At 56.1% G+C, this 20937-nt stretch overlaps 1 protein-coding gene across 2 annotated transcripts; it reads right to left on the reverse strand.

The window, feature by feature from the left end:
• Positions 1-1203: 1203 nt before the first annotated feature.
• MTCH1 (mitochondrial carrier 1) lies at positions 1204-18741 on the reverse strand. Of its 2 annotated transcripts, none has more exons than XM_084890072.1 (12): positions 18391-18741; positions 13880-13964; positions 11007-11113; positions 10590-10667; positions 10165-10222; positions 9771-9822; positions 8278-8337; positions 5405-5498; positions 3552-3599; positions 3318-3385; positions 3006-3081; positions 1204-2037 (listed from the first exon to the last, which is right to left on the reverse strand). In XM_084890072.1, the coding sequence occupies exons 1-12, from the start codon at positions 18709-18711 to the stop codon at positions 1966-1968; spliced, it is 1119 nt and encodes a 372-aa protein (XP_084746198.1). In that variant the 5' UTR covers positions 18712-18741; the 3' UTR covers positions 1204-1965. The 2 variants fall into 2 exon arrangements, with proteins under 2 accessions (XP_084746198.1, XP_084746197.1); XM_084890071.1 differs by having other exon boundaries at positions 5354-5498.
• Between the last annotated feature and the right edge of the window lie 2196 nt (positions 18742-20937).

Consider the following 20937-nt stretch of genomic DNA (forward strand, 5'->3'; position numbering starts at 1 on the left):
CTGCCAGGGAGCATGCCAGGTGCTCAGAGGGCCCAGGCAACAAAGGGAGCATTTAATACACACACACATGCATCTGAATATTGAACTGAAAACTTGCTTTTCAGTTCAGACGTAAAACCTGGACTCTGCTCAACTATAAATAGAGGATCAAAGGTGCTTTCTAGGCATTTCCGGGTGTGGAAGAGAGCCTGGGAAATGTCGAGACCCCGAAATTCAGGGATCCCAGGGTGTTACCTGGAACAGCAGGCTCTCACCTGGGCCCGCTCCTGCTCCGGCGGCCTCTCCGGCCGGGAGGAAGGGCCCGCAGGCCAGCGCAGCACAGGACTCCAGATGGAAGTGAGAAGTGATCAGTGCACACAGGATCCGGACGGGGAGGCAGGAAGAAAGGTTATCCCAAACCGGAGTCGGTGCAGGGGAAACCACGCTGGGCTGGAGAATGGCACGTGCCTCTAGGCAGACTCGAGAAGGACCTGCCTTCTGTAAAGAAATGAGGCCGGAGGGGGAGGGCCCGCTCCCCTTCCCTGCTCCCTTAGTCAGGACACCCGCGGAGGCATGTCTTCTGGGGGAGCAAGGATCCATAATACACTGCTCTCCAGCCACCTGTCACTAGGCCTCCGGGGAACACCAGTCCTCCCTGAGGGTGAGCGCCCGCACCTGTGAGGACATGACCAGTCACCAGACCACCAGGCTAGAGCAAGGGCAAGACACACGGAGGAAGCAGGCCAGGCCGCCATGGCATTCAAACCCCCAGGGTCTCAGGGCCGGGACCGCCCATCAGCGCGTTCTGCCTGTCTCCAGACCCGGCGCTGGGCAGAGATGCTTCATTTGGGCCCACGTCGGCCCCTTCTGCTGCCGCCACGTGACTACACCAAATGACTCAGTAAACACTGCAAACCCACCCACAGCTGGTGCGGAGATGAGTCAGGGTTTGGAGGAACACCTTTGGAAGCTGGGAAGCCTTTAAAAGGGACTGTCTCCCTAGCGACAGGCCCACGCACGGCTTGTTGATCTGTGAATGGCATCTTGACCAGTCTGTTTCAGAAACCACCCCCATGTCCCCACCACCACCCCCCAGGTGGCTGATCTACACCGTGCCTGGCACTTCTCAACCCAGGCTGTGCTGCCTCAGCCCTGCCACTCCACAGCACATCCTCGCACAAACACCAAGAACTGAGAGATCAAAGTAAGAGACTCCCACAAAACTCCAAATCACCACCAGCACATTTATTTGAGGACGAAACGGTCAAAGTGGGTAGGACTAGAGATACTGATCTGCCTAACTTCTGGGTGTTCACAAGTGCACAGGGAACCAGATCCCGCACACGAGGCGTCACCATTAAGCAGGTGTGCATTCAATGAGGTACACATTCTGAGTGGCCACGTGATTTCCCATTGAGAGGGGCTGCCTCGCCATCAGAAAAGTAGTGTTGAGAAAAACGGCAGAACCTAGCCACAGCTTCTAGCACAGGCCTGGGCATGATGGCGGCTGGTGGCAGGCGATCACGCCCTATTTACAAGCAGGAGATGGCGCTCCCAGCTGAGCTGCAGGGGGAGCTGGGGGCTGACTGGGGGCGAGTGGGGTGGGACCTGACATCAAGAGCCTTTTCCCATCCAACCGGGGCCTCTGCAGCGTTTTGACCTGCAACAGGCAGACCTGGCACGTGTGGGAAGCACGGGGATTCTGCTTCTGTGAAGCCTGGGCCCCCCTCCCCCGCCGCCCCGTTCTCCAGCCCCGCCCCCCCTTCCCCAGGCCCAACAGGTGACTGATCCCTGGATGCAGCCTCACCCCACTCAAGCCCGCTTCTGGACAGACACAGGGCAAACATGGACGCCGAAGCCCGGCTGGGCTGCGGCACATCTAGGAGTCGCTGGGTTAGAGTTGTCTTACGAGGGCCCAGGCTGATCGGGCCCCCTGCGGCGGCCGGGCGGCCTGCCAGGCTGTGCCGCGGGTCTTAGTGATTCAGGTTACTCCACAGCGAAGTACGATCCTGACGACACCCGGCGGAAAAGGAGGCTGGAGCCGCGGAAGAGCTGGCCCTGGACGGGGAGGAGGTTGGGTCAGCGAGAGGGGCGGCCGGCTTTCCCATCCTGCCCCCGAGCAAGGCCAGTGTGAGCGAAGGAGGGCCCAGCGGCTCCGAGCTCAGGGGCGGGGAGGGCCCAGGCTGCATCCCTGAAGGAAAAGGTCACAACCTGCCTGAGCCGAAGTGGTTCACTGGCCACTCCATGCCACAGGTGTTCACTGGTGATGGGTAACTCAGTAAGCACCCCCAAAGAGGAGGGTCCTCTGGCTCCAGAGCCCAAGTGGCCCGGGCCCCTCCAATGCCCACAGGACGAGACGCACAGGGAACGCACTGGCCACTGGGAAGAACCGCACCCACTGTTGCCTGCCGCGTCCCTCCCTCTGTCCTCTCGCTAACCCCAGGCCAGCAGTGCGCGGGCTGCTCGCCAGGCACTGCCCGTTTCACGAGGCAAACCAAGGCTAGGGAGGCGAGGATCTGTCCTAGACACCAGGAGCCCTGACGGGGGGGCTCCAGCCAGGAGGAAGGTGCTTGGGTGGCAACCCCAGACTGCCCCCACACAGGCCCACCGTGTGGCCCAGGTCAGGCCCAGGCTCTGTGGGCACAGGGTGTCCCGCCAGAGGGCTCCGCCCCCAGTACGCCAGCTGCCTGGCAGGGGCTGCCTCAACCCCACGGCCCATTTCCAGCGTCTTATTCCAGGTGTGAGAGGGTGTGTGCCCCTCCATGGCTCCCACACATCTGATCCAGCCGTCTTAAGAGTTGAAGAAAAGGGGACTTTTTCTGATGTAAATTTTTAAGTGGACTCAGAGCTAACTACCTCAAACCCTAAGATAAAGTGCAGTCCATTTAAATGTCTTAAACCAAGTCTGCATTTACATTCTCTTTATCCTCCTCACAACCCTGGATTCTATGGCAATCCTTATCTTTCCACAGTGCAGCGCCCACAAACCCGTGGCCGGCTCAGGCCGCCTCTGGGAGCTCGCTCACCTGCGTGCTCAGGTACTTCCAGCAGTGGATCCAGGACTTGAACACGGGGGAGTAGGGGGGGAGCCCAGCCCGCAGCCTGCGGGGAAGGGGAGCGTGTGAGACCCTGAGCACCCTGGAGGTGATCACCAAGGAAAGACCCCAAGGAACGGCGTGGCACTGCCGCTACCCGCATCCCGAACCAGTCATCCCAAAGGGGAGCCAGGGTGCCAGGTGGGATGTCAGGCCCAGATGGGAGGGGGCAGAGCACTGGACAGGCTCGGCTGGGTGCCCAGCAGCCTTGGCACAGTGCCTGGTGGAGGGGCGCACACCTACCCACAGTTGTTCACGGCCATGAGGTCACCGACCAGCAGGAAGGGGTAGGTCAGCATGCTCACGGCGATCTGAAACCCAGGGAGACCTGCGTGTCAGTGACCCCTCGCCAGTCCCACCGGGGCTCAGGGGCAGGGGCACACTGTGCCAACATCCTACACCACGGCCGGCCCCCAGCCACCCCAGAGCTGCCGTCCCAGGCCCCTGGGGCAGGGAAGGGCGGCTGACTTGACTTACCCCCATCACAAATTTGGTGTAGCTGCGGATGGCCAGGGCCTGGCTGAACTGCAGAGACAAAAAGGAAGACGGGTTTGCCACGGACACCTCAGGATGCACACGTCTCACTGCAGAGCCCTGCCGTGCTGCCTGGTCCTGGCCTTTCCCCCCCGACTGCTCCCTGCCTCACACACCCCTGTGACACTTCCGGGGCCTGCCAGCGGCCTCCACGGCCCTGGAGCAGAGCCACGGGAAGATCTGGGAGGCAGGGGTGGGACAGCCAGACTGAAGGGATTCCCTGGTCCCGCAGGGACGGCGAGGAGTGAAGGCCAGGCGAGGGGATCCCTGGCGGCTGGCCTGTGCAACCCACTGGCTGTGAGCTGCGAGGGCTCGGCCTGTGCTGCCCTGGTCAGTGTGAGGCTTGGCACAGTGCCCAGGGAGTGCTCACCGGCCAGAAGACAGCCAGCCACCTGAACTACCCAGGCCCAAATCCGTCCTACATCAAAATGGGGGAGGGCTTGGCTTCCTGCCCCCTTCAGACCGCAACCTTGCCCCAGAAAGGGACCACCTAACCTTCAGCATCTTGTGGCATGGCCATCCCACCAGGTGAAGCACCTACAAGACCCCTGGATGCAGGCCTGCTCACCCTCTGCCCAGTGCCAGCTTCCCCTTAGCCTTTAAAAGCACTTTCAGGGGAGCTGCTGAGTGCTGTCGTTGGAGGCTAAACGCAGCAGGCCTGGTCACACACCCGCCCACCTAGACTAGAGGGAACCCATCAGTTGTGGGACGCCCCCTCCACCTCCGCTGTCCCCGCCTGGCGCTCTGACGGCAGCAGCTCCCCACCCACGAGGCCCTGAGAAAGGGGCCATCTGAATTCGCTCACTTTGAAAGGCCAGTAAGACACCTACCCAAGACTGACTGAGGCTCTCACTGCTCACTCACCAGGCACAAGCCCAGACACACACAGAACTGCCCAGACACAGACACATGTAGACTATGACACCTCCACCCCAGTAGACAGGTCCCTAAGTCCTCACCTTCCTTCCTGGGGTTGGCAATCCCTGCTGTTACAATGGCTGGCTATCAGCAACCCTCACCCATCACTGTTCCCCAACTCTCATCTGGATTCAGACAGAATCGGTCAAGCCATCAGGTGCTTAGACTCCTTTCTTCTCGGTGCCTTTTAGAAGGCAAGGCCTCCACATGCCCGACCCAACTGCTGAGGTCTGTGCGCAGCAGGTGTGGGCCTCTGTGAACACAATACTGGGGTGCTCCTGGATAGCATACTTCCTAGCTGATTTGAAAACATAAAGAGGGGAGCACCCCTACCTTTACAGGGAGGACCGAGGCCCAGCCCTGTCGATCCCAGCCAAGTGCCTGTCTCTGGGCCTCAGCGTCTCTGTCTGGGAGACAGGATGGCATGCCTGCCCTGCTCCCTTCGCAACCGGGTGCTCTCAGGAGCCAACGTCATAATGTTCACATAGGGTTTTCAAAGCATCACACACTAAGCAGGAGTGAGAGGATGGCTGGGAGTCGGCCTCTCTTGTTTCCTGACCCTAGTTGGGCCATAACTCACACAGTCTTAGATAAGCTAGGATTTCTGATTTCTAAAGCTGCTCAGGGACGGGCACTCCATGAACTCCAGGTCTCCAGTCTGCGGCAAAGCTAAGCTGGGGACCACAGAGGTCTCCGCTCAGACCTCTCCCCCAGAAGCCCTCTCTAGCCCTCGGGGCCTGGCGCTCAGAACCCCAGAGTCCTTGAGTCTGCCCCAGACCCTGGGCGTCAGAGGCACACAGAAAGAACAAGTCCTTGTTCCAACAAACCTGGGAACCTGGATTCTGGTCGTTCCCCAGCCCCCCTGGGGAGTCACTCACGCTGTCGTCCACCAGGTAGGCATTGATGAAGTGGGCCAGCAGGTTACAGCCCCACAAGAAAACCACATCGCCCAGCAGGTGAGGGACTAAGCCGCTAAAAGACAAGGTGAGCAGAGATGAGCCGGGTGGGGAGGGGGGTTTCCGGGGGCTCCACGCCCAGGAAGCAGCAAGGATGTTCCAAGCTCCGAACCTCAGCACATCCACCGCCTCCCGCAGAGCCTGCAGGGCCACGGGCCAGCGGCTACGCACACAGGCGGCACGCTCCTTTCTCCAGGGCTGGGCTTATGTGCTTCGTCTGATACCGGATTAGCTTCTGGTTTCAAACCACAGAAGCTGGGCCTCAAAAGATGTGAATTTTGCTAAATCCGGGATTTTCAATACAGATTATGAAAGAGTGCCTACATGTTGGTAGTTTTCTCCTGGCCTTGATGCCTAACCAACTCTCACAAATCACTGCTCAACGCATGTGGTCTTCCCCCAGAATGTTCACAACCAAGCAAGCTTCACAAGCACCGACCTTTAAAGCCGACGGCCTCAGCCCTGACCGGTTTGGCTCAGTGGATAGTGCATCGGCCTGCGGACCGAAGGGTCCCAGGTTCTGTTCTGTTCCAGTCAAGGGCATGTGCCTTGGTTGCGGGCACATCCCCAGTAGGGGGTGTGCAGGAGACAGCTGATTGTTGTTTCTCTCTCGTTGATGTTTCTAACTCTGTCCCTCTCCCTTCCTCTCTGTAAAAAAAAAAAAAATTAAATTAAAAAACCAATAAAATATATTAAAAAAAAAAAAAAAAGTGACGGCCTCTGAGGTAAGCAGAGGGGAAGCTCCGCCCAGATCCAGCACCTGCGTGTGCGGGTGCTTTTAATGTGCTTATTTACTGGTGTAGATATGGAGTGACTTGAAAAGATTTCCAGAAAAATGGCTATCTCTTGGGAGGGGAAGTAGAATTATGATTTTTGAGTTTTTTAAAATCATATTTCAAAATACTTAAAAAGTTCACAAGAATTAGATGCAACACATCTATGTTATGAGGGATATTAAGAAAATGAACCTCATGAATGCAATTTCTAATCATGCTGCTCCCACCTGCGCCCAGGCGGCCTCTCACACGGACCCTTTGGTGACTTCTGAGAACGGTAACGTTTGCGTGTGTCCCTGTTCCACACCCACGGGAAGAGAAGCAGAACCCGAAGGGTAAGTGACCAACAGGAGTCCCAGTCACACACCAGAATGGCACTACACAGTGAGTGTGGAAACACCAGAGGCGCCCTACCTGGCTTGGCTCAGTGGACAGAATGTCAGCCTGCAAACTGAAAGGTCCCAGGTCTGATTCTGGTCAAGGGCACATGCCAGGTTGCGGGCTCAATCCCCAGTAGGGGTGTGCAGGAGGCAGCTAATCAATAATTCTCTCTCGTCATTGATGTCTCTCTTTCTCTCTCTCTCCCCCTCTTGCTCTTTGAAATAAATATAAATAAATAAATAAATAAATAAATAAATAAATAAATGTGTGTGTGTGTGTGTGTATATATATATATATATATATATATATATATATATTCTTTAATATATTTTATTGATTTACAGAGGAAGGGAGGGGGATAGAGAGAAACATCGTTGAGAGAGAAACATCAATCTGCTGCCTCCTGCACACTCCCTACTGGGTATGTGCCTGCAACTAAGGTACATGCCCTTGATCGGAATCAAACCTGGGACCCTTCAGTCCACAGGCTGATGCTCTATCCAGTGAGCCAAACCAGTTAGAGCAATGCAAATATCTTTTTTTTTAAAAAACAAAACACCAGAGGTGGCGATGGGTAGTGTTTTAAAGTCTGATACACCAGTCACGTGGCAAATATATAAGCATATATGCACGGGTGTATATATAAAAATGAGTGTGTGCACATAAGGTAAGGTTTGGCATTACTGACATTTCGGGCTTAATAAGCCTTCGTTGTGGGCTGCCCTCGGCACTGCAGGATGTTTAACAATAGCCCTGGCCTCTCCTGCATACCGGCTGGGACAACAAAAGATGTCTCCAGGCAGTACCAACGTCCCCGGGGCAAACATCACCTCCTGAGAGGCACACACACACACACGCACACACACACACACGCACACGCACACACATAGAGATTCCTGGTTACACTGGATCATAAATGAAAACATGTGGCCAACTATAAAACCACAGTATGAGTAAACAGAGAGCCCGTACTAAGTATATACATGCCACTGCCTGGACCTTAAAAGGCAAAACAGATGACACTTGTCAGGCCCGGCTTTGGGGCTCCATCTATGGATTATTCTGCCGGTGTTTTCTTTACAGGGAAAGCGAGGTGGGTGTGAGACACAGGAAGGCAGAGGCTCTGTGTGCCCTGCTGGCAGGTACTCTGCACAAACACAGGCTGAGCAGCGCCAGGTTTTCTGACTTTTTAAAAGAAGCCAGAAATAGGACTGTTATGTGAAATTCCCTACATGTCACACAGGAAGAACTCAGAAATGCTGTCACTGGGAGCTGTCAGTGTTCGGTCCTCAGTGCGTGGCACAGATTGCCAGTCATTTTTCAGCAATGAAACGATAGAGTGCCCTGGCTCATGGCCAGCCCCATGCCCACCCCCGCCCTGGCAAATGGACAGGGCCTGGGTGGCCAGTGCAGTCAGCACTGAACAAATAGTACCATCTCTGTGTGGCCGGGTCTGGACCAGCATGCACAGCTCTAGTCCGGATGATCTGCAGCTCGAATGCGCCGTGAAGTGCGGCCACTCAGGCAGGAGCGGGGCCTGGGGTTAGGCTGAGGCCAGCAGCTGCGGCCTGAGGGGCTGAGGGAGCCTGTGAGCAGAGCCATGCCCGCGGCCAGCTTTGGGGGTACAAACTCACGTACACAAAGAATCCCAGCAGCCCCTCCTCTTTGAAAATCTTCCCAATGGAGCTCAGCACGCCACTGTGAAGAAAGCAAGACGGGCTAGAGGTCACTCAGTCACCTGGAGAAGCACCCTGTCCTCCCCCTCCCCACTGCTGCTCAGAGCCATGAGTCCTGGCTGGGATGGGCAGGGGAGATTCTGCTTCCAGGCAGAACCCAGTGGAGATGAGAGCTCTTGTTTGAGGGTGGGAGGGTACTTACCCAGGTCAGAGACCCCACCAGCATTGGGCAGAACTCAGCAGTTAGCAACCACTGTTTTGTGTGGGTCTGGGATTTAGGCCTAAACCGTGCCGCCTGGGCTACGGCACCCTGATGGGCACTTCTGCCTGGCCCTAGACTTCTCTCTGGCTGAGCGACCTTCCGGTAGAGAAGCCTGAGTGAGAGCAGGGGGAGTGGCAAGAGGCAGAGTTCCTTTCCCAGAAGGCAGAGGAGGAGCACAGGGACCTGCAGCAGAGCGCCCAGAGGCAGCCTGGGAAAGCATCTGGCCTCCCCAGCAAGAAGCCCGGGACCGGCACTCATCACGGCCTGCGGAGACCAGATGGGCCTCTGGGTGAGAAATGGAAAGGAGGCTCCAGAGCAACCCCCGTGACCTTGCAAAGCCAAGTGGCCTGTCCTGCATGAGGCTCTGCAAAGCCTCAGGGGGCAGAGGCCCAGGAGAGAGGCGGTGGGAGCCAAAGCCTTGGCTGGTGCTGGTTCCAGGGCACGAGCTCTGCCAGGCCCCACTATCTTTCTCCTCAGAACAGTGGCACGGCCACTGCTGGTCCGTCTGCCGAGCTCACATTTCAGTCTGGGGGGACGGGCCAATTTCCCACTAGTGAGCCCCAAGTGAGGGCCCCTAGCAGCCAAGCTTCCTGGGGCAGGGACCCCACAGGACAGCAGCAGAGAGCGGCTGAACCCAGGAAACGAGAATTAGAGAGGGTAACAGAGGCGGGTCCTGCTGTCACAGGCATCCGGATCCGCCTCCTGTCCTGACTGAGCCTGAGGGCAGGAGGGATAATGCCGGAGCGAAGGGCTGTTTACCTCTGCCCCAGCCCCTGCAGCGCGGTGCGCAGATGCACAGTGAGCACCTGGCCACCAGCTGCAGTGGACAGGGGAGGAAACGAGCTGTGAGCAGGTGCTAGGACAGTGGAGAAATCCTTAGGGCATGGCCTAGGGGGCAGGAGGAAACCCTGTTTCAGTCCTAAGTAAAGAATCAGCTCTGGTGCCAGGACTCCTGATCCAAACCAACTCCCCGGCCAGGCACCTCTCTGCAGGGCACCCAGGCCCGTCCCGGGCAGCCCGGACAAGAGACACAGAGAAAAGGTCTCTGGACACAGACTATGGAGGCCACTACATTCCTCTGAAGCCAGCACATCAGAGCCCAGGCTGAGAAGGGGCAGTGACTGGCCAGCACGGCCTGTCCTCCAGACTTGGAATGGGGACGAGGCCATGCCTCAGTCCCGAGATTTACCCACCTGTACTTGGCCTCCCGTCCCACAAACTGAACCATGCAGCGCATTGAGATGACTGAGGAGAGAGAAAACACAGAGATGACATGACGCAAACACAGAGCCCAGGACAGCCAGCTGTGGGGTCCCGCTGAGTGGCCCCTGCAAATCGTGGCCTGGGTCACAGAGTGGGGGGGAAGGGCCTTTGGGCTTCCCAGCACACCCCATGGCCACAGCACCCCATCTTCTGCCTGGGAAGAGCCTCAGCTCCCTCTGGACAGGATCCCGGCCAACCTCTCCTCATGGGATTGCAATGCAATGCTCCCACCTCACTGCCCCTTCCCCGTGAGTCTCCCGCCGCCCAGCTACCGTCCGCGAGGGCATCCCATTCTGCGCTACGGTCTCTGGTGGGGCGGCTCACCATGCAGGGGGTGGGCCAGCATGCGGGACACGCACTGCATCATCATCTCGTAGGAGGTCTGCAAGAGGGCAGAGGGGGGTCAGAACCCTGGCAACCACTCAGTCTGGCCTGCGTCTGGAACGAACACTCCTGGGGAGCTAAGAACTCAAATGGGGCACAACTGAGATCCCGCAGCCCCCACAGGGGGTCAGTCTCCCTCAGGTGGCCCCACTTTTGCCCACCTCCAATTCCCAGCCCCCAGGAGTGCTGCTGGGGCCAGGCCAGGCCCTCAAACAGCTGCAGGCTTTCTGGGGCTCCCTGCGGTATCCACACTGGCCTTCCACGTCACCCCTGCCATGCAAGCATGAGGACCCAACCCTGAGCCTCTTCAAAGACCTGTCCCACCCCTCTCCCCGGGCCTCTCCCTCTCCAATTCCAGCACCTACCTCCTTCACCACCTTCTTCAGAGAGGTTTTCATGTCGTCCTTGTTGGACACCTGCTCGATCTCATCCGGAGGGAAAACCTGAGCGAACACAAAGGAGGGCCAAGCAAGTCACAGTGCCTCTTGCGGGAACTCATGGCAGCAGCCCCTACCACTTCCTCTGCCGTGGCCACTGGCTGGCCAGCCTCAGGGAACCAGGGCTGGAGCCTGGGGTCACAGCCGGGGGAAAGCGGGAAGACTGTGGGGCAGGAACCCTCCCGACCAACGAGCGGGCCACCAGGGTTTGGGGCCTGGCTATGGTGCTGGGGTGGGGGCCGGCCAGGCTGGGAACGGGGCAGCTGGACCAGTGCACAGGCTGCCTCTGGGGCGCTGGGAGCTCAGGGGAACCTTGGCCCCTGCTGCTGACTTCCCGGGCCTCACCTTCTTCATGCTGCCCCGGGTCACGGTGGAGAGGGCGTTGGACATCAGTCGGGGGCTTAGGCCTCGGAACAGCCCGATCTTCCCATCCACTCGCACAATGTACTTGGCTAAAAGGAAGCAGGGGCGGCAGTGTCACGCCAGCCCAGACGCCCACTCTGAAGTCACAGTCACGGAGGGGAGATCCGTCCAGGAGCCTGGAAGCAATCAGGCCCCACCCACTTCTTCTCCAGCCCATCCCTTCAAAACATAAAAGCCTTCAAAACGCATTCCTGACAGTTCACACATTTCCTTTTTTAGCTTTGACAAATCTACTTGGCAAACCGAGCTCTAGTTTTCAACTCGGTAACTTCAGCGCTGCAACCCAGAAACCAGTTCTGTTGTTCATTAAAAAAAATAAAAATAAAAATAAAAATGTGTTTCTCAGGGGAAAGGAGAAAGGTAGGGTTCCCATAGATAATAATAAAGTTTTCAACCCAAGGGAGGAAAAAAGGACTCCCAGAAGACGCTCATGCGTGTCCGCTGGGCATGCCCCGGGACCCCACCTGGCCCGGGTGGCATTCATTAACCAAGACAGGAGAGGACCTGAAGTGGAGAAGGAGCCAAAGCAGAGGCAAGGACTATTTTACAGAAAAAACGTCAGCAGCCAGGGAGCCAGAGCCACCTGCGAGTCCGAGCTTCTTCACTGGCGTCTCTGAAAGGATCGCTTTTTTAATGTTTTGTTGTTTTCTTTAATATCAACTTTAAAACTGTGTTCAAAAAGCTGCTGTACTTTTACAAAGCTGCATACTTGGAAGCTGGCAGAACGTTCTCAGACAATGCTCCCCTCAGACCCGCGACTCAGCTCTCCAGCGCCTCACAGTGGCAGGAACCGGCTTGTCCGGCCTTTCTCTGCAATATGTCTGCCACCCAGCAGTCCCCCGCCGCGGCCATTGCTAGGGGGCTCTCCCAGGCTGCAGCACCTGCTCCCTGCACACTTGCTTCCTGAGATGGGCGGGCTGGGGAAGGGGGGGGAGGGCGGAGAACACAGGCGCTGGCTTCAGAGTGGGCAGAGGGAGGTTTGTTTTGGGGGAGGGGAGCACCACTCAGTAAGAGGGAGAGGGAGGCTGGGTAAACAAATGTGACCTCCAGTGAGGCACTCAGCCTCTTTCTATTCACCTGCCCAGCAGCGAAAAAGGAGTTAGGCTCCCTACTTCCCCCATCTCTGAGATGAAGAATGAACAAATGAGAGCAGAGAAAGGCAGCAAAAATGTCCACAGAGGCCCAGCTGGGCCCAAAGCCCCGCCCCTCTCCTCTCTGCCGGCTGCAGGGGTTCTACAGCCCCTGGAACTCCCCCAGGAAGCTCTGCGTCACACCTCCACCAGTCACACTCCACCGTGACACCTCCACCTGTCACACCCCACCATGACAGGGGAGGAGATGCTTCTAGACAGGCTCCAGGCCTCCACACAGCCGAGCCTCTCCCCACGGAGAGCAGTGTGGTGTCCGGAAACACCCATGGGCTCTGCCACAACACCCGGGGAAAACACATCCCTGTCACCGGGTGGGAGCACCTCAGCACTCTGTTCATCTTCGCAAGAGGAGACAGTGAGTCCGTTCTCTCTCCTGAGTCCTTGCGGCGATGGTGCGATGTGAACAAGGCTGGCACGGCTGGAGGGTGCCCAGCCATACAGACGCCCCAGGGAGGGGCTGGCAGCCCACGCCCCTGCTTCCCACAGGCCCGGTGCTGCCTGGGTCCCAGCCTCACTGCACTCCGGGGGTGCCTTCCTCATGCTGATCTCCCTCCCCCACACTGACAATCTTGAAGTAAAAACAAATAAGAACACATTTCCCCACAAAATGACACGTTCTGACTGGCCCCAGACTGTGCCCAGCACCATGGCGGCAAGACTGAAAGAGAAATGTGACAGCAGAGTGGGTGAAGTGAAACAAAGGGGACAGGAGGCGAAGCCCCGTTATTCAGTAGAAACAAAGGTCTTCAGAGAACATTCTGGAACGACCAAAGAGTAAGAGCAGAGGTGGAGGCGGCATGAGGGGACCGGGCTGGCTGTGAACTTGGACAGCAGGGCACATGTAAAGGAAGTCCCCACCATGACCACCCTGAGGGGGGGACTGGAGAGGGGCAGCCATGGGGGCTTGGAAAGCTCTTGGGCAGCTGGTGCCCACGGCCCAGGGGGTGAGCAGCAGAGGCAGCTGGGTGGGCCAGGCCCGGGAGGGGGGTGTGAAGGGCCAGGCATGAAGATGCTGGTGCCCCTCGCAGAGGAATCCGGCAGGGCAGTGAGGCTGCGTGCCCCAGCTCACCCGGCTGGTCAGGGCACACCACAGGGAAAGCCAGACTCACCGTGCACTGCTCTATACCCAGTGGGTGGAGATGCCAGAGTGAGGTGGCTCCATGCCCGGGGAACACAAAGGAAAGAGGCCGAAAAAGAAGAAAGAGAACCAGGCCTCCTACTATGGCAGCAGGAAAGCAAAAAAGCTGGTAGCAGGGCCGGCTGCTCAGAAGGCAAAGGACACCTCACTGCCCCCGCCCGCCCCCCCCCCCCGCCCCAATTCCAGGCACAACCTGGGGGCAGGGACCACAGGGATCAGCGTCTTCACTTGCTCCTCCCTTGAGCACCTGTCTGTGCCCCCTCCCCCCCTCGCTCGTCCCCCGGCCCACCCCCTCTAGCCCCGCCTGACCTGCTGCCAGGGAGAGGATCTGGACCAAAGCTGTATTATTCACCAGCTCTCACCCCAACACCCTGCTGCCTCGGGCCAGACTCTGGGATCCCCTCCTCCATGCCAGCTCTGACTGGGTGCCAAGCTGCCCACTGTTCCCCAGGGCCACCTGATGCTTCTCTTCCGCCGGTGTGGGTCCCGCCTGGAAGCACACTCACCGTAGGTGAAGAAGCTCGGCAGATAGAGGACCTTCCTCCCCAGCACATTGGTCCCAACGGTGGGGGGCATCGGCTCATGGCCCACCTTCAGAACCAACAAACACAGGTGGTCAGATCCACTGCTGACCTACTCACTGCTTCTCATCTTCCCAGGCCTCTCACTCCTTCCCCAAAGATTCTAATGCTGTTCCTGTCGATGTTTCCCCAACAAAACATTAAAAAAATTTCATCAGTGACTATAACCATCAGGATCATGAATCTCCCAATGAGCAGAAATGCCCAGAGACTGCCCTACCACTATCCAAGTCATCCCCATCCCCCAACATCATTACCTTCAACTTCCAGACATCCCCAGGACAAAACCCCCTATTTTTATATACTTTGAATCCCAAGCTCATCTCAGACTAGATCTCAGTTTACTGTCATCTCCAGGTTAAAAACTTCAGTCCAGTCTCAATTGTAAATGTGGTTAACACCAAAACACAAAATCTCACCCCAAACTTCAGGCAGCTCAGCTCCAAGTAACCCATTCCAAAGGTCACCCACAACTCGAATTTCTTACCGCACCCACAGATGTCAACAGATCTCTTCTTCTCAGACAGACAGTCTGCCACCTCAAAGCCCAGCTGCTCCTCAAACAATTCCTCGACTGTTTTCTAACCTCAATCGCCCATATCCTGTGACAGAAAGTCCCACATTTCCATGGGGCTATGGTCCCTTTTGCTGTGTGGATGCTGTTACATGTGAACCTCATGTGGGTGAAGGACCAAGCCACCCACACCCCGTGAGGAAGTGGGGTCTCTGAGGGGTGAGGCTGTTTGCTAAGCCGCCCATTGAGGAGACTCTCGGCTGCCAGGCAGGAGGCAGCAGGTCCGGGAGACCAGCACGTAAGTGGGGTGAGAAGTCTCCTTCCTTGACAGGAGGCTGGAACAGCAGCCTGTCCCTCAAAGCAGGCCAGCGGAGTCTGGGGACCAGTGAACCAGAGCAGCAACTTTTTTTTTTTACAAATAAATATATTTTTATTTATTTCAGAGAGGAAGAGAGAGGGGGAGAGATAGAAACATCAATGATGAGTGAATCATTGATCAGTTGCCGCACGCCCCCCACTGGGGATCAAGCCTGTACCCCAGGCATGTGCCCTGACGGGGATTCTAACAGTGACCTCCTGGTTCACAGGTCAATGCTCGACCACTGAGTCATGCCAGAGGAGCAACTCTTGAAATGTGGAAAGCAGAAATGGCAGGGTTGGGAGCTCTGTCTTAAAAACTGAACTGGGTATGCTTCTAGTGCTTTCCTGGGTCAATTCCCTTTCTTCTTTGCCTTAGGGTTTTTGAAAGTTCACACTGTCCCTATGGATGGGATTCTGAGCTACCTGACATATTACTGATTGTAAAGTAAGAAAGCTTCTCTGGATGAGACCTTTTTTTTAAAAAAAATATATATATTTTATTGATTTTTTTACAGAGAGGAAGAGAGAGGGATAGAGTTAGAAACATCGATGAGAGAGAATCATCGATCAGCTGCCTCTTGCACACCCCCTACTGGGGATGTGCCCGCAACCAAGGTACATGCCCTTGACTGGAATCGAACCTGGGACCTTTCAGTCTGCAGGCCGACGCTCTACCACTGAGCCAAACCCGTTTCGGCTGGATAAGACCTTCTTTTTACAAAAAAGTCTATCCCAGAGGAGCTGGAGAAAAGGGATGAGCCAGCTGACTAGGCAGTTAGCCCTCCCCTTCCACACATTCATTCCCTTGTGCGTTAAAAGCTCAAAGGTTTTGAGTTTTGTGTTGATTCCTCCTCTTACACAGGCAGCATTTCTTTATCCTCTCTACTCCAAGTCTGAGCTATGCTCTTTTGCTGTCTTATCCAGTCTCGTCACAACCATCTTGGGGGTCCCCTTGATTCCAATTTCATCCCCTAAATCTGCTGTGTCCCTTCACCTCATGTCCCCATAGCTTCCAAATCTATATTTGTAACTTCCACCTGGGTGATCACAGGCACAGCAGCCAGACTTCACCCTTATTCTCCTTGCCCTCAAAATTCCATTATTGGAGCCCGAGTCACACTTACCCAATTCCATCCCCAATTCCGGGAACCCAGTCCCGAGCTGTGGCCCTGTATCAGATTCTGGCAGTTAGCCTATCCCCTTCCATCTCCAAACCCTGAAAGCTAACTCCCAGGAGCCCCGATTTTAGGCACTGCGTTATTTACCCCAAATCCGCCACTCCAAGCCTGTTAGCCCCCAAAACTGGTATCTACCTTTTTACAAAATGTTACTATTCCTAAGCTATGCCCATTAAAATTTCACCCTAAGTATGCTATACTCAGGACCAGCTGAGTTCAAACTGGATAGGCCACCTCTCTACCATTCAGTTCTTCTAACCCAGTGGTCGGCAAACCGCAGCACACGAGCCACTTGCGGCTCTTTGGCCCCTTGAGTGTGGCTCGGCGTTAGAACCACTTCTTCAAACCCAGACCGAAAACCGACTTCTGCACATGGGCCACAGAGTTTCAATCGCACTGTCTGTGCGAGCCTGCAGATGGTATTTTGTGGAAGAGCCACACTCAAGGGGCCAAAGAGCTGCATTGGCTCTCGAGCCGAGGTTTGCCGACCACTGTTCTAACCGTTTAGCCTCCCTTTACTCCCCAATTCCCCATTCTCCCTCATTCCCAATTCTCTTCAAATCACACTTATTTCAACTTCTCAAACCTGCAAACCATCTACAATGGTCCACATGAAGCCACTTCCCACTTCCTTTCCAGCATCCCCCCTCCACTGATCCTCCTATCTGCCCCTCTAAAACCCCAGCCCTCAGCCAAAACTAGCTCCCAGTACCCTCACTTCACACCTCAGGTACCAGTCAGGCCATCCTCCAAATCTATTACCCCATTCCCTTTATGCCCTCTACTCCAAGTCTGATTTCAATCTCTCTTATCCATCCAAATCCCTCTTATCCAATGGCATCTCCCAGTGTCAGTACAATTATAGACAGTAAATCTCACACACATTCACCTCAACTCGAATCAAACCTCACATCTTGGTTGGGTCTCCATCTTAATTTTTATTCCCCTCCCCACCCCCTGCCCACTCTTCTTCCTTTAAAAAAAAAAAATTTTATTCATTTTTTTACAGAGAGGAAGGGAGAGAGATAGTTAGAAACATTGATGAGAAACATGGATCAGCCGCCTCCTGCACGCCCCCCACTGGAGATGTGCCCACAACCAACCTAGGTGCCCTTGACCTGAATCGAACCTGGGACCCGTCAGTCCGCAGGCTGACGCTCTATCCACTGAGCCAAACCGGTTTCAGCTCGCCCACTCTTCTTAACTGGAAAATTCTAGGCTAAATCTTCAGGCCTGAACCACTCCCATCTAAACAGTGCCCTTTTCGGTACCCCCACCTACCCAATTCGGCCAAATATGCATCCCTCCACCCTGCCTCCTTCCCATTCAACCTCTCCCTTTCTCAAGGAGCCTGCCGCCTCTGCAAGGCACTGCTGGCCAGCACCAGTATACCCTGTGCACCTGCATGGCACTGTGCAGACATCCTTACCTTGGCCTCAGTTCCTGTCAGCCTCTCTATCCTGCCATCTTATGTCCCAACTACCCTTTCTGCCTAATTCCAATACTTCCAAACCCCTTCAGCACCCCCGCCTCCGTTACAAGGGCTGAGACCCATCTCCCGACCCCCACCGTGACTTCCATTTTCTCCTCTAAATGCGTCATTCTTTCCCCTAAAAGCCTCCTCGCTCCCTCTCCAGGCAAACGCCATAGTCCCCTCCCCCACTGCGTCGCCCTATGTTCCTCTCCTCCCACCAAATCTGCCGTCGCTATCAGACCCAGAGGCCCCCCCCCCATTTCCTGCTAAACCCTACGCCTTCCCCCTCTCCCACCAAATTCCACCACCGGTAGCTCCATTGCCCTGCTCTTCCTTCCTGAGTCTGATGCCTTCTCCGCTCTGAATTTTTGGCCCAGGCCCCCGGCACCCCGTCCTTTGTCTTAAATCCATCCCTTTAAATCTATCCCTATCGAAGCCAGAGCTCTTGCTCCCTTCACCCTGAAGATGTGCTCATCTTCTACACATTTCGTCTTGGCCCCCAATTCTCCTTCCCACCCATTCGCCAAAATTCCCTGCCCCTCCCCCAAATCTGTTGCTTTTTCACTCGCCCCCAAATAGGCCCCTTCCTTTCTAAGTTCTCGCCTCCATCTCTTCATCCCCCAAAGAAACCCGTCTCTATCCCATCGCCCTCTCCTTGCACCTCCAAAGCTCCTTGTTCCTTCCACCCTCTCCCAAATCTGTCGCTCGGACCCCTTGGCACCTCTCCTACACCCTCAAACCTGTGCCCCTGCCTCCCGCAAACCCTCCGGCCTCCCTCTTCTACCGTCCCTGCGGCCCCAGCCCCTCCCCCCAAACCCGTTGCCATCGACCCCCGGCCCCAATCGGACCAGATCGAGGCCTGTCACCTTCACTTGAGCACCCCCTCCCTACGCCGCCCCCCGGCCCCCACCTGGATGAGCAGTTTCACGTAGAGCAGCGGGTGGCTGAGCGCCGTCACGCCCGCGCCCAGGGCCACGAAAAGGGCCTCGGTGGTCGGGGTGTTGTCCCCAGAGCCCAAGCCCCCGGGGCCGCCGTCCATCCTGCGGGCGGAGGGCTGCGCCGCGGGCCGAGGGTGGCGCGGGTGTGCGCGGTGCGCGGGCGGCGGGTCGCGAGCCCGGGCCTCCACCCCCGCCGCCGCCCCGCCGCGCGCTCCGGCTCCAGCTCCGGCTCCCGCCATCCCCGCGGCACCGCCGCGAGCCTTGGGCGCCACTTCCGGGTCCAAGGCCCCCATGGCGCCGGCCGGCGAGGTCACTCCCCGTCACGTGACGGCGTCGCCCCGCCCTCGCTGACGTCAGAGGCCGGGCCGTGCGGCGGCGGAGCCCCAGGGGATCATGGGAGGGAGGAGCGCGGGGAATACGCGCCTGTCGCGCTCCCGGCCCGGACTGGAGCCTGGCGCCTGGCGCCGCGCTCGGCGGCCCGGGTCGGGGGATCGGGCCCGGGTGGGCCTCCACAGGCTCGGGCGCTCTCCCGAGACTCCCGTGAGCGGCGGGGCGGGGCTGGCGGTTCTGGAAGCCAGACGCCCCCAATATGGTCTGCGGCGTTGCCAAGCCCGGCCCGGGCTTCGGGAGTTTTTCCTGCAGGTCCGCGCCCGCCCCTTTGCGGCCCAGACCCTGGGGGAACGGCCTGCGAGGCCTCCGGCTGCCGGGCTACGGCTCTGCGGGCTCAGACCGTCCTCCGCTTTGCCTCCCGCACCAGACCCGACCCAGGCGTCCTCAGCATCCTTTGCACTGAGCCTTCGCGAACCTCGCCTGGGCCCGCGGCTGGGAAATGTGTTTTGCTCTCAAGTTCTTGGCCAGTCTCCGTCGCTAGATGCGGGGGTTTTAGTCAGTCGTTGAGTGTGAGCACACGCAGGCACTGTGCCTACTAGGTGCTATAGTCTAAATCTCTAGTTAATAAGAATGAAATAATAATTGGCCCTAAAATCGCACTTTGTGCCAGACACATTTGAAGGTGCTTTGCACCATGTCGACGCCAGTATAACCCTCACAACCCTCCTAGAAGAAGGCTTGGCTGGTCCTCTACCAACATTTTGTTCAATTTCATTTCTCCGTGTTAAAATGTTGATGAGATGCATAGGAACTGTAGCCTATGGTAAAATCGGTTTTGTTATCTGGTAAGTTGAGGACCTAGTGTTTTTATTACAGCAAGTGCCCTGTCCCGGGCACGGACCCCTGGAGCCGCCTGCTGCTTGTGAAGGTGCTCAGGGAGCCTTTCTGTTTAAACAGAAAAGGAAGCTGGTGGCTGAGTCTGCGGGAACACAGCCCTTTGCCTGTACTTACCCTGTGTTCATTGTGAGCACGTTCTTGAGGTCTTCTGACCATTTAGTCCAGGTATCTAGCAGTCTGCCCTTCCCAACTCCCTTCCTTAACTAAAAAGCCACTGCTGACAAACACTCTAGCAGCGGTCGCCAACCGGTGGTCCTTGAGGTCCGAAAGGTTGGCGACTGCCGGTGTAAGGAAACCTTTGGAGTCTGTGACACCTTCCACATCCCAATCTTGCTAGCTACCTCCCTACCTCCCTTTCTTCCCGGTGCTGGCTTCCCTAACCCAGTTCTGTTCTGGTCTGAGTCACTGCAAAGCCTCCTAGCCCACCATGGCCATTGTGGCTTGGTTGGTTGGAGTGTCCTCCCTTGCACCAAAGGGTCTGGGGTTCGACTCCCAGTCAGGTTACTCTGTTTTCTCCTTCAAACACAACTTTCATTCAACCTACCTCCCACCCTAGGAGCATTTTAAATGACTTCCCTTTGCTTGATTAAGGCTTTTTCCCTACAGGGGCCCTACAGTAAAGTTCACCCACAGCCTCAGCTAACGTTACAGCGACACTAACTCTCCTCCCACAAGTCAGATTTCCGTAACTTCCTCGCACAAACCTTTTCTCCTCTCGGCTTTTCCTCCCCATTTCCCCTAGCTGTCTGTTTTTCCTTCTGACCTTGACTGTGGGTCCACTGTTAGCTCTGTCATTGACTCTGCCTTATATGGTTACCTAACTTTTTGCGTATATTTGGTTCTTTCAGACAGTTCCATGTAAGGCAGCCACATAGTATTGTCTTGCATCATTTTGTATCTTCCACAGCACCAAATACAGGGATACACTTGCAGTTAATGTCCAGGAAATTCTAAGTGATTAAGTAATTTCCCTAAGCAAAGACATTAAAGTAAACATAGGTCAGTCAGGCACCTTAGGAAACCAAACAGAAGCAAATATGTAACTGTACTATGGCTATAGTTCCACCACCCAGGTCTCGTAGGAACACCAAGAGAGAAAAAAGTTCACAATGAAAATATTACAAACCACTCAAAAACACATCCCATCACGACAGTGAATGGCCAAAACAGGAAGCTTAACTACTCCTGGGAACTTTTCAACAAGAGCAATCTGAAAGAAACTTTAAGGGAGAAAATGTAGTTTTCAAGTGGAAAAAAAAAAAAAGAATAAAGAATAGAAAGTATTGGGGAAA

The sequence above is a fragment of the Pipistrellus hanaki genome (genome assembly GCF_964339955.1).
Source record: "Pipistrellus hanaki genome assembly, chromosome: 7".
NCBI lineage: Eukaryota > Metazoa > Chordata > Mammalia > Chiroptera > Vespertilionidae > Pipistrellus > Pipistrellus hanaki.

What these genes read in the sequence shown, in the direction of transcription:
- MTCH1 (XM_084890071.1), bottom strand. Translation starts at nt 18,711, where the DNA reads ATGGGGGCCTTGGACCCGGAAGTGGCGCCCAAGGCTCGCGGCGGTGCC. An exon ending in GCCGAGCTTCTTCACCTACG is followed by an intron (nt 11,114 to 13,879) that starts GTGAGTGTGCTT and finishes GCTTCCTTTTAG; the next exon opens with CCAAGTACATTGTGCGAGTG. An exon ending in ATGGCCGTGAACAACTGTGG is followed by an intron (nt 3,082 to 3,317) that starts GTAGGTGTGCGC and finishes CCTTCCCCGCAG; the next exon opens with GCTGCGGGCTGGGCTCCCCC.